The sequence below is a fragment of the Condylura cristata genome, unplaced genomic scaffold (assembly GCF_000260355.1).
Source record: "Condylura cristata isolate star-nosed mole 26May11 unplaced genomic scaffold, ConCri1.0 scaffold00015, whole genome shotgun sequence".
NCBI lineage: Eukaryota > Metazoa > Chordata > Mammalia > Eulipotyphla > Talpidae > Condylura > Condylura cristata.
Genome location: NW_004567116.1, coordinates 22,966,957 through 22,980,512, shown reverse-complemented (window position 1 = coordinate 22,980,512; position 13,556 = coordinate 22,966,957). Strand labels below are relative to the sequence as shown.

Below are 13,556 nucleotides of genomic sequence, written 5' to 3'. Positions count from 1 at the left end.
TCAACAGACTTCTTATAATTCTTGTGAATTAATAGGATGGTATATCAAGTGATTAGGGAATCCAGTGGATCAAAGCCATTCATTATATTACTTGGCTGAAATGAACAAAAAGTATAAGGTTTGGTCTTTGTTTTTTCTTTTGTTTTTGAGCCAGGTTTTAGTGTTATATTTAGATCTTTGTGTGAAGCACATGACATTTGTAATAACCTCTTATTTCTCTTTTCTTTCCTAGCATGTGTTTGGCAGAAAAATGGCAACTGGCTTTTATTAGAGGAAATTTCCTTGAGATCCAGAAATAGTTCTCATTAGCTACAATAGAACAGTCAGTATGAAAACATGAAACTCATTTTTAGTGAACCATGTAAAATATCTTATTAGAAGATCCTTAAGATTTACAACTAGCCAAACAATGGTATAAATTGACTTAGGAAATACATATAAAATTAAAATTTACACTGCATTGTACCTGAATTACCACTAAGAAAGATAAGAAATTACCCTCTCCAATTCTTAATATATTTATGGTGTGGTAGTGAAAATAAAGCTATAGTTACAAAATAATTGTTCAGGGCAATCTGTCACATGCCACAAGACATAGTAACTGATGTGTTAGGAAATCTATTCTAAAAAGAGGTGAGGGGGGCCTTCCCTGGTGGCGCAGCGGGTTAAAGCACTGCACTACGAAGCTAAAGCCACTTCCGCATGAGTTCATTCCCGCCTGCCCCGGAGGAGACCACATGGAGTGGCAGACCTCTCCTGACCCGCCCGCTGCTCCCCTCAGCAGTGTATTTCGTCGATCTGCCTGTTCTGTTCCCCACTCTGTCTCTGGTGAAGCCTCTCATCAGCCCTGAGCCTCTGGCCTGTACCCCAGTTCTGTATGTACAAATAAGAGGTGATGGATTTGATGAGTCCTAAGTGATTAAAATTAGACACAACTAAGATGAGTGAAAAAAAATTCAGCAAAAATTAATAGTATAAAACATTATCAAGTCAATCATGGAAAACGTATATTGCTCTATTTGGATTGCAACATGAATGTTAAACAGAAAGAGACAGGTATTGAAAATATTATAGTTATTTTCTAAGAACTTCAAAGCAATACAGATAAAATATTTACAAATCAAATAATTAAATTGTACAAATAGTCAATCATAGACACAATTAAAATGGGCAAAGAATTTGAATTACTATGTCCAAACAAAACATATGTGAGTGGCTAATAAAACATGTGATATAAAAACTTTCACTTTACACTCAATAATAAAATAATACTACAATAATAAAATAACTGAATATGCTAATTGCTTGCAAGGATGCAGAGAAAGTGATATCATGTATTTTTGGTGGGAATATACAATAATATATTTTGAAAACCAATTTGGTTATTTCTAAAAAAAGTTGCAGTTCAAGATGTCCTATCCTAGGTATATATTCTAGATCATTTAAAATATGCTCACAAAGGAACTTTTTTATATGAATGTTAATAGAAGTATCATATGTAGTAGCCAAAATATGAAAATAATACAAATGTCTATCAAACAATGAATAGAAAAACATGTATTATATCTCTTCCATGGACTATTATTCAGCAAAAAAAAATAATAAATCAAATACTGATAGACCCCAAAAGATTGATAAGTGTTGAAACATACATGTAAAATAATCTAATCATATATAAATATATTGAATGCAATTAAATTTATATGAAGTATGCAAGAATCAGATAAACTGTAAACACAATAACTAGATTAATACTTGCCTGGGGTATGCAGGAGAAGTTGGAGTAGTTAGTGACTGCTAATAAGTTATGATTTCTTTGGTAGCAAAATGTTCTGAAATACTTATGATTATTTCATAACTTTGTGAATATGTTTAGAAACAATGAACTATACATTTTGACATGGTAAATGTTTGCTAATCGATTATTTATTTTTTAAAAAAGATGTTTTACACATGCCTTTTGCAGCAACATGTATGGAGCTGGAAGGGATCATGCTTAGTGAAATAAGCCAGAAAGAAAAGGAAAAATACAGGATGGTTTCACTCATAACAGGAGTATAAAGGACCAGGAGAGAAAATAATCATAATAATAATAATGAACAATTATATATATTTTACTGGGTTGGAGTGGAGAACAGGATAAAAAATGGAGGGAGGGAGAGTGCATGGGACTGTGGTGATGACACACGGGTGATTTGGTGATGGGAAGTCCACAGGGATTACAATTGAGATGGAAAAATGTACAAAATGATGTCAAAATGAACTATTATATTTAAAAAAATAGCAAAATACAAAAAATATTTGTTTGTTTTTTTTTAATGCTGTTATCTATGGTCTCACTGCCTTCTAACCCTAGCACTTTATGGAGACTAGTCTCTCATTGGAACCACATGAACTTTCTTGATGTGTTTTCTCCAGAGCTGGGTATGATTATTGCACGCAACTTTGCTTAGCACAGTGCTGGAACTCAGCATTTGACAAATGGCCTTAGCCGAGAGAACAAACCTACTTTCTGCACTTCTACATCTTTAAAATCCATATACCAATTCTGAAGCCATAATATCAATTCTAGATTTGAGTTTTTCAGTGACAGTGTAAACAGAATGCCATGGACAATAAAGACTTTCAGTATCTTAATACCCTTGGAAAGAAAGATTTCTGAGCATCAGGTCCATACATGAATTCAGAATATAATACTTCAATCCCTTAAATCCAAAATTTCCAAGAATCTCGCTTGCAGTTACATTCCAGGGTATGCTGGCTTTATACCCTCAGAGTCTTTTAAGTTAAATTATCTCTGTTGGGGGCTTCCCTGATGGCACAGGAGATAAAGACACAGTGCTATCAAGCTTTTTCCAGATACACAGTAAGAGTTGATCCCGCACAGGGAGCTAACTTAGATAAGCAGCAGACCTCTCCTGTCTTGCCTGAGACTCCCCTCAGCAGTATATTTCAGTAGATCTGCCTGTTCTGTTGCGCACTTTGTCTCTGGTGAATCCTTGCACCCCACAACCCCCACGTCCCCAAACATATCTCTGGACTACACCCTGGTTCTTATGTGCATAAATAATAAAATACATCTTAATAAAATATATTTCTGTATGCAGAAATCTCACTCAAGCTAACACATTGTCGTTCCTTATTGGTATCCAATACAGAGTTAAAACATACTATGAAACACACTATAACCAAAATTCATGCTGATGCTTCTGAGATGAAAGATCCCAGGACAAGGACAGGAATCAAGAACAGAACTTTGCTATTCACACAGGCTGGTGAAAATGAGGTTAAACAAGCCCGATGATTCTAGGTCCAGACACTAGCTGCCATAAATTTCCTTGGCTCATTGTTTTTATTACTAATTTTTGTGAGCTTGCATATTCCTAAGCACTTTCTTTACAGCTTGTCAAGTTGTCTGTTAAAGAAGAATGGAGATAGACACAGAAGAAAAGTTGCAGACAATGGGATCAGACCTGTTCAAACTGGACCTGTGGGCACACCGCCTCCATTAGATATTTACTTCGGAGAAGTGCACAAGCCCACATAATTGGTGCTCACAATTAGCAACAGTAAATGAACCATGCTAAGCAAATACCAAATCCATTTGTTTTGCTTTCTCAGCCAGTAAATCTGAATTTCCTTTGTTCTCAAACCCCAATCCTAAAAAAAATATATGGACCCCTAGCACTAGCAACTGAGGGAGTCCCAGATGCACAGATCAATCTCCTTGGAATACTCTCTGCTCTTTCACAAATCAATGAATGTTGACTCCTTGCCTGTACTCACTAGTGTTTGTGGAGTCATCCGTACAGTATTGACCAAAGGGTCTCAAGATCCCCTTGGTCCATCCCCCATTTCCCAGTGGGTGGAGCATTTTGTGTACAGAAGCTGGTTCTCTCCTGGATTACCTGTCTGCATTGTTAGAAGATAGAATGGGGCTAAGGCTCCTGGGTGCCCTCCCTTGACTGGTGACGTTTTCCATTCTTGGCTGAAAAATTACAGTATCATTGTTTCATGTTGTACAGCCAGTAAAAGGTAATAAAATTTAGGCTGGGAGAAGTCTCGTCCTATGTAAATATCAGGAAAACTTTTCAAGATAATGGAGTTTGAATATTACTGCAACTGTATGTTACTGAGTGACCTTGAATATGTCACTTAACTACTCTAAATCTTTTGTATAAACAACAAAAATTAGAATAATTGAAATGACTAGTACACTTGGATTCCCATGATTAAGAAATGAAACAATGAACTCAACCCTGTCATGTAAATAAAACTATGTTCTACAAATGAAGCTTACTGAGTAGCCCACACATTTTTTTTTTTTCCTTATTGGCAAGTCATCAGTCTGTTGAGTATGTAACTACAATGATCACCTTCTAAACTAAGTGGAAAATCTATTGTTAGGCAATTCTGGAGAAAACTGAAAATGTGCATTTTTGCTTTTGAAGTCAAAGTATTTTAGGAAAATGTAGTGCAGTTTTTCTTTGTAAATGACATGAAATTCAGAAGTGAATTGATTTATGTATGTCTAGTTGCAGCTGTTGTTGTGCTTCCTTTTACTCAAGGGGTTACACTATGGTTTGCAAAGTTTTGTGTTCTTTTGTTTTTCTTGTATATCTATTTTAGTGGCCTTGTGTTGAAGTCACCTTGAGGACGTGACTGCCAGTTGACCGGGGAGCTGGACCTAGGTGATCAGGCCTTCCTTGCTCCTTCCCCTGTCCTTAGAACTCATATTCTGCCCTACTATCCCGGTGCTAGCAGTCATTTCAAAGACTTTAAGGTGTCTATATATAAAAGTTTAATATTCTAGAAGACTAGTTGCCTCCGTATGTTCCCTTGCTGTGCAGGTACTGTTAAGAGGAATGATGCCCTAAAGGAACTCTGCTGAGTTATGTGGACTCCACCCCCTACTCCAGCTTTCTGGACTCTAACCTCCTACTCCAGTGATTGGAAACTACAACTCCCAGTAGTACCAAGGAGAGAACTGCAAGGACCCAAGGGCGGAGCTAAGCAGGCATTCTGGGACTTTGGGAATATATAGGGAGCCATTTTTGAATGGTGCTCTCTCAGTGGCCAACGGCTCTTGGGACCATGTGACTGGGTTATCAGTTAGTTACCAGAGCTCCAAATCAGCTGAGCTGGTAAGATGTTCTAGTTACCTGGTATCTCTCTCTCTTTACCTGGGTTGTTCCTTTTCCCTTTTATAAATAAACCCATTATTGACCCTTTTGTGTGTGTCTGCAGTACAACTAAATTTTAAGCACACTGGTGAGGACCCACAGACAGGCAGCCTAGTTCACACTGGGGTGCCCTGTAATAGTTTCACCTCCTTATCTTATCTACCTCTTTTCCTTGGTCTCTCCTTGTCTCTGTGTAAGGGGACCAGATTTATGAACTGACACCTGGGGTTTTAAAATATCTGTTCTGTATAAATGTATTAAAATTCAATTTCATTAAAAGCTTAAACAAATCAGAAAATTAAATGTTGAACTCTTTATTGTTTTAAAACTAAGACATATCCTTCCTACAAATGAAGTCTTCAACAGTTAATAAGATACTACATATGTGTAACCCATAAAAAAATTGGAATATAAATTGGCCTCTAGATAGAAAACCTTAAATACTTTTGCCTTATGAGGTCTTCAGTGCACTTGTTTTTTATTAAAAATCAACTTTGTGTAGTTACTAGGTGAATTTTACTAGATGTGATGTTTCAGGCAATAGTAGCATTTACTTTGGACTTGAAAGAAATCTAAAAATAAGTCTTTCTTAAAAATCTTGCAAGTTTTTTTAGTTTGTTTCCTCATTTCTAGAATAGGATTAACATTAATTTACCTTGAGGAAAAACATGTGAGGATTAAGTGAAATAATGTATGAAGATGTGCTTTCAAGCAACAATTTTTACCAGGCTATCTTGCTGGAATTCCAAATGTTATAAAGATCCAAGAATTGAACATCTTAAATTTGACCGTTTTTTGAAAAACTCCTTTTTTTCCCCCCAAAATGTTACTTTGTTTGAGTTCAGTTTCATTTATATATTTTTTTCAAAATTAAGCTCATTACATGTCAGGTGTTCATTATAAAAAAAATTGGGGAAATGCAGAAAACACAGTCTTTTGCTTTCCAACTCCACTGCAAGTTAATCATTGTTAACATTTATTTATTTATTTATTTTTTAGTTATATTCCCGCTTCTCAGGAGAAAAATCTCCTTCAGGTGAATGAACTCAGGCAACCAGTTTCAACCTCACTGCCAGCTGCTGGTAATGCAGACAGACTGAAATAGAGGGAGATCAGAAATCTTCAAAACCCAGAAGCAGCAGATGTCTTAATGGATCGGAACCCTCTTTATAGCCCACGTTTGCGGACCAAGAAGCTTGCAATGGCAGAATGGGCTCATGGTACATTTCTGCACGTTGCTTACTCCTGCTTCTCCTTTCATCCGCATCAGACAAATCGCTGTCTTTTAATTACGATAATATTCTAAACACTCTCCAGAGCGACGTTCTTCCAAACACTGGTTCTTCCAAACACTGCTAACAGAAGGACACCTGCCCCTGCCTGCAAGCCTGCAATTGAGTCTGATAATCTATCCCAGTTTTTTTTTTTTTTTTTTTGTCTCACCTTCTGCCAAGTGCGCCAATTCAATTACTGCCAGATTAGATTCCTCCTAGCCCCTGCCCCGCCCCTCCCATCCTCCGAAGAAGCGGGAATGAATGATCGGACCCGGGCGGGTGCGCAACCGGGTTACCAGAGCGCAGCCGGTTGACCTGAGCGGGCGGGCATCTCTGGGCACCCCCGCCCTCTCCCCGCACCGCCTCCAGCGAGAGCTACAACGCGCCCTCTGGGCTCCGGAGCGGCGGTGCTGAACAATCTCCGGCACGGCTCGCCTCGCTGGTGACATCACTCCCGAAGATACTCCCCGTTCTCAGAGCCTGCGTTCGCGCGGCTCCGTCGGTTTGTCCGTTTCCTTCCGTCCGCTGCTGGAGAGGACTCATTGCCGGCCGGGAACAGAACCAGGCACCCAGGGGACGACAGGACCCGGGAGGAGGAGGGAGAGATAAGGCAGCGAGGGAAGGAGGACCCCGGCAGGCGACAGTATGAAATTCAGCCCAGCGCGCTACTTGCTGTCTCTCCTGCCAGCGCTCGTCCTCAGCACCAGGTGAGTCCAGGAGCAAGAGGAACCTTGCAGACTGTGGGTTGCTCCTACTGCAGGTCACTTTTGAGGACCAAGGGCAGTCACTCTGTTCTTTGCATCTCCTGCATAAGTTAGAAAGGGTCCCCACTACGATTCGAGCTCTGAAATCCGTCCTCTGAAATCCGTCCGGGAGATTAGAGCCCTCTGGTAGTTACCCAGTCCCTGGAAAAGTGTTTTTCCCAGCTGGGGGCCCAAGTAGCTTTCCCTTCTAAAGACACGTTTCCCTCCAGCCCTAGTAACAGCAAACAGATAACACAAGGTAGCAGACCAAGTAGAGAAAAGAAACAGACAAGGAGGATAATGTTACCGGCCAGTGACTTGACAGTGGAGCTTTAATAATAACCAGAGTTTTTCTTTCTCCTATCCCCAAGTATGTTTGATTTTTAAGATACAGGGAAAGGGAGCATTAGGAGTGATCTTGTGAGATGTAAGCCTTGCACAAAAGTTCCTAAGACTTGGGAAATGGCCTGTGTTAAGGGTGTGAGTGGGCTGAGTGATGGGCATTTTCATTTGGCTGTCTTGTGAACAGGTCTAATTAAAGAGCACATAAAGCGATTAAAAGTTAAAGGACACTCTCAGAGTGCTGATGTAGAGACCCTAGTCAGAAACAATTAAGTACTGTACTCTGTCACTGGCCATAGATGGGACTTAAAGCCCCAGCACAGAGGAGCTATTTTTAGAGGAGTTTTAAAATGCATTGATTGAAAAGAATGTGAATCCCAAAGTTGGTGATGGGCTTGCATTTTTTTCTCTGCAAGAGCTGCACAAAGGTAGACTGTTTCACTGCCCAGGACTGAGCCTTTATTTCCCATGTACTTAACATCATATTGGCAGCCGCCTCTTTCCCTTGGCTACTATAAAATAAAATAACCCACACAGGATGAAGATCTTTTCAAATCTGTGTGAATGGAAACATTATCTGATTGTGCATCTGTGGAAAATGAAGGGAACTGTGGAGATAGGGCAGCATGTTATTCTGAAATTGAGCATGCCTGATCTACACACCCTCTTTTGCACTCCTGTAATTAAACTTTTCTAGTGTGAGGACTGTTTGATTTAGTCGAATTCTTAATGAACTTCGTTTCTCGTTGCACAACCCCAGGTGACTTTTTCCAAACTAACAGGAAGTATGAGTTGTGTTCTTTATTTTCTCTAAAGGTTGCTTTTCTCTTTAGTTCACAAACTGCAGGTGGTTTTCAAGGAAATCACACCTTGCTCCACATTATTATAACTTGTTCCAATTACAGAGCTGGTTTTAATATTTTTGCTTAACTCTAAACTCAATGTAAACCACGGATCATATTTTTCAAGTGTCTTGCTATGCACTTGAAGTCTTGTGTTGCAGTTTAATAATTACTTGTGGAGTCTTCTAGAGAAAGGAAAAACTCAAGCTTTGGGCACTTAAGGAGATACATGTATTGCCTTAATGTCAACATGTATATAAAATAACAAATATTGACATAATGGTAATTTGACCCACAGTGATTTGAAAAGAGTGGAAATCTCTAGGTACAAAAGTACATTTGCTTTTTAAGGATGGTGATATTTAAGTTAACAGCTCTGTAGACTCTAGCTACAAGTTTTAATGTCTGTTATATAATGAAAAGACAGAACCACTGTACTTCCTCTTATGAAAGTGTTAATTTTTAAAAGGACCATTTTTAAAAGATAGTCAACACTAGCTTGGAATAAATAAATCATTGCAAGTTTACTTTAGATATAAAACTTAATGCACTGTTGATTGTGCAGGAAAACTGTGACAGGTAGTCTTTGAATTTTCCTCCTTTGCCTACTCACCAAAGCATGCTGGGATTAAAAACAAGTGAAACTTTCATAACCAGTGTGGCATATCTAGTTAATGCAATGATTCTATAGTGATTTACTTTTACTAGCTACCAGACTGCCTTGTGACAGGCAATCTGAATATTATACTATCAATATGTTCTTTTTAAGGAGATTATGTTTTAATGGACTCTCACAGAAGGACATTCACCTTGTAATACTTAAGTCTTCATAGGCATGTGGCTAATATACAGGTCAGAACCTTAAACTGAAGATGTTTGTGTGAACAATTGCTTTAATAGAGGTGAGCTCCGTGTCCTGCTGAGGAAAACTGTAGTTCAGTCATTGCCACCTGTGAGTGTGGGCTTTCTAGCAAAGACTTGTGTTAACTTAGTTTCTTAGCAAATGTGCAGCATGTGAAGCAAATGGCAACCTCAGGTGCCGAGACCACAGCTAATGTGATAGTGGAAAGTGCCAATTACTAGATTTTCCTACAGCCTTTGGGTGACATCACTTGTCTTTTCTTGTGAGAAGTATCAATCTGAGTCTCTTGATGAGAAAACATGTGTGCGCACATCTTTCTCCAGTTATAGTTCTTCAATACCTGGCTGTTTTCTTTCTAGTCTAAAGTTCAGTTTTTTTGTTTTAAAATAATGGTATGTGATCACTAAAAGCAAGTATTTCAATTAGAGCATTATAATTACTATATAATAATGTTCTTTCCACGGAGATGGAGAATGAGTCTGCTTTATAAATGTGAAATTTTGAATAGCTTTCTTTTTGTTTGTTCTTATCTTTACCTTTTTGTAGCCCTTTTAGACTCTGGAACACACAGATTCCATAATTATTACCATATTGAACCCCTTGGGTGCTAAATATTCACCTTCCGCAATAACCAAGAAAAGTTCTATGTTTCATTGGTAAGCCTGATACAGTTAAAAGAACTGTTTAATTTCCTGTTTATAAAGTACCTATAAGCTTAAAAAAAACTTAATATTATGAATGATGTGGCTAATATAGAAACCCATTTAACACATGCACAAATACATACAGCCTAGGAAAGCAAACGTGTATGTTTAATAACTTCAGAGTAGAATGACTCTCTTTAAATAGCCTCATTCTGTAGAAGTATTAAATTGCTATTCCAAGGCATTCAGCAATTCGTTTCAGTAAGAAGTAGTGTAGGTATTGAAAGGAAGAGTAGGGTGAAAAAAATCTTTAGAAGTTCTGGTGAAAAAGGACCCATGGTGTGCTGGAGAAGGCTTGTACTTTAGTCTGCTCAACCTATGTTCCTTTATGCTGTGATTCTACTCTTGATACCTTTGGTTTATTGAGTTTTAAATGACTTAATAGGGAGAGAAACATGGCAGGGGAGGAGTGAAGGTCTCCTGACTGCTGGTGGTTTTCCATCAAATAGGAACTTTAAGCAGATGGTGGGTTATAGTGCTCCCAACAGGAGTCACCTTAGAGGTCTCTCCTGGGTCCTCTCATCAGCAGTCATATATCATGTTTACACTGGAATATGCTTTTAGATAATACTATATATTGAAGATGTCTCAGTTTCCTGCTTGTTCTGTGCTTTAATCTAGCCCCAGTGTGAAGTTGATATATAGAACAAAGGAAAAACAAGAGTGATGATAACAACATAAGAAGCACCAACATTTTTGTTTAAGCAAATAGATTTGATGGAGGGAGCAGTCTTATTTTAAATCCTCCTAATTGATATGGTGGGTTTATTTTCCAAGACCCATACATAGTTGAGTATTCTCTCATACAAGTCTTTATGCTGTGTAACATTCCTTTAGCTGTCTTGTGTCAAGTTGAAGAAGTCTCTTTTCTAGACTAAGAAATTAATAAGCAAAAGTATAACTTTGCAAATGTCAATTCTTGGATTTTGTGGTTTATTTGCAATAGCAGTTTTTAAAAATGACTTATTTGGAGAATATCTTTGTGTGTTAAATTTGCCTTATGACTGCAGAAAGAGGATCCTCAGGCATTTATAATTTGACTGCACAATCATACCAGGCCAAATTCCAGAAGTTCAAAGGAAGAACTTGACTTAGCAACCAAGAAGTAAAAGTTATTACAGCCACGTAGGAGTATGTGATTCTAGCGAAATTATTTTTCCCATGTGTTATAAGAGTGATTACATATGTGTGTACACCTGTTTTTAACATGACTTTTAAAGTAACATACCTTCTGTAAATAAGGCTAAGTCTTTTAAGTAGCCTGAGCGACCATACATTGTTTAATATTGTTTCTTTCTTGGAAAATTCAAACATACCCTTTCAAACTTTATAACCTTTGGGTAGATGACTTTGATGTTTTCATGGTCACACATAAAAATATCTGCTATGATTCAATTATTACATAAGTTACCTGGACAATAAAATATGTCATAAGTTCATGTTCCCATAATCTAGCTATGTACTGAAATAAGAATATATGTCAGTTAGATAAATAACAAAAACAACTGTTTTAACAAAGTCCAAAATATGAACAGAAAAAAAGAGTGAAAATGCCAATTAAGGAGCTAATATTAGAATTCACCTCTTCTTTCCAAGGACAGTGAAGAAACTGATATCATCTGTCTATTTTAATACCATGCGACCCTGGCTTGCAAGGTGTTCTTAGCCTCTATCCTCTGTATCCTGTTTTCTCATGTGGAAAATAGGGCCACTCAGAAACTACCCGATAAGACTGTGGTAAAGTCTGAATGAGTTCATCTAGAAGAATCAACATATTTGTTGGAACACTGTAAGTTTATTGCAAGAATAACCTGTGCCATCACTGCAGTGTTGTTATTTTTATGAAATGTTTTATCTGTGATTGATCTGGACATAAAAGAATGAATGAAAACTTGGATGCACATAAATTGGATGATTCAAAATTAACAAGAAACATAGTCATCATCCAAAGGCATGAAATAACTGGCAAAAAAAAGGAAGTTGGAGAAGCACTGATGGTCACTGGTAATTAGTCTGGTTCTTTTCAAGTGGGTTTTGGTGGCAAAATGCCTGGACCATGTTGTATACTAAATACCATGAAAAGTCATGTTTTAATTTATTCATATGGAAGGTCATTTTTAATATAAAATTATGTATTTGGCTACTTAGCATTGTTACCTATTTAATTTATGGTGTATAAATTGTAATATCAAATCAAAGATGATTTTTTTAAAGATTTATTTATTTATTCATACAGAACTGGGGTACAGGCCAGAGTTGAAGTGAGAGGATTCACCAGAGACAGAGTGGGGAGCAGAATAGGCAGTACCTATCAGAGAAGGGCCCATGTTTATTAAAACATCTAAGGACCTGTTTCATGATTATAGGAGGCAAGGAAATAAAAAAAGTAAACCATTCTGTGCAGACACAAGGTGAAGGTCAACCAAGTAAATGCAGTGCTCTGAGAATGCTTTCATAAACACTAGGAGACATCGTTATACCATAGGTAGTGATTGCATTGCAATTATGTCTGACTTGTTTGGTGGTGCCTTTGAGTGTTTTAATCTCTTTGAGTGTACTTAAAGAGTCTATTACTGGGAAAACATGCTGTGTGTACAAAGTAATGTTTCTAGTCCCAAACCCTTCATTTTACAAGTGAAAAAAAAAACAAAAAAACGGAGGTCCAGAGTGACTAAGATTGTCTAAAGTCACAGTATGGACCCCAAGACTAAAACCCAGAAGTTTCTTTCTGTGGTTCTTGCATTTTATCATGTGACTAGCCTCCATGACATATATCTTGTGTAACAAAGCCACATTTGTGTGGGCACCAATAATATACCCAGAAATATTCTAATTTTGTGGAGTGAACATTTTAGAACAAATCCTTTGGATATATGTATATACACATACACACACACACAGGTGTGTGTGTATGTGTATACACATACTGAGAGAACAGACTATAGTTAAAAGAAATTGCAGTAACAAGGAGTTAAACACCATTTATCGTTTTTTGATGAGTGAAATGACCTAGAAAAAAGATAACAGGTCATTTTCAAAGCCCAAAGCAGAGTCATTAATGAATTCTCACCTTTGCACATAGTTTACCTCTCAAGAGAGACACCTATGTTGGTTGCTCTTGATCTTTCAAGTCTATTGCAAGGTGATATTGTTGATACTTTTGGGATCTTTTCCTTAAAATTATCTCCTATAAATGTATCTCCTAGCAAGACATTTGCTTATATATTCACCTGTGTTGAAAGTGTGTGGTATTTAATGGACAGTATACTCTACCTTTATATTGGAACCTCATGCCATCAACATTTCATTTAATGATTTTATGAAAAATTAAAAATCAAAATCCTCAAATGAATTTAAGTATTCTTGACTGGTACAGCAAAATAGCAAATTCATTGTTTAATTTCCTACAATTCTGCTGGAGTAGTTGGTGGAGGGAATTGAGTCTGGTGAATGATCCTTAGGGGAAAAAAAAAAAAAACCTTGAGTTACTGTCCTCCAAAGTAGTCCTTGCAGCTGAAATATTATGTTGGCAAGTGCTAATGTAGATTTTTGGCTAGCCTTCACCTCATGTCTATATAAAGGACATGCCTTTTAGTGACTTCCTCC

At 37.5% G+C, this 13,556-nt stretch overlaps 1 protein-coding gene across 1 annotated transcript in view; it reads left to right on the top strand.

The window, feature by feature from the left end:
- Positions 1 to 6,851: 6,851 nt before the first annotated feature.
- LUZP2 (leucine zipper protein 2) overlaps positions 6,852 to 13,556 on the top strand; it is a 258,272-nt gene continuing 251,567 nt past the window's right edge. Inside the window, exon 1 of the mRNA XM_012725725.1 lies at positions 6,852 to 7,164. Within this exon, the coding sequence (XP_012581179.1) occupies positions 7,103 to 7,164 (62 nt within the window). The 5' untranslated portion in view covers positions 6,852 to 7,102. The remainder of the gene's footprint in view (positions 7,165 to 13,556) is intronic.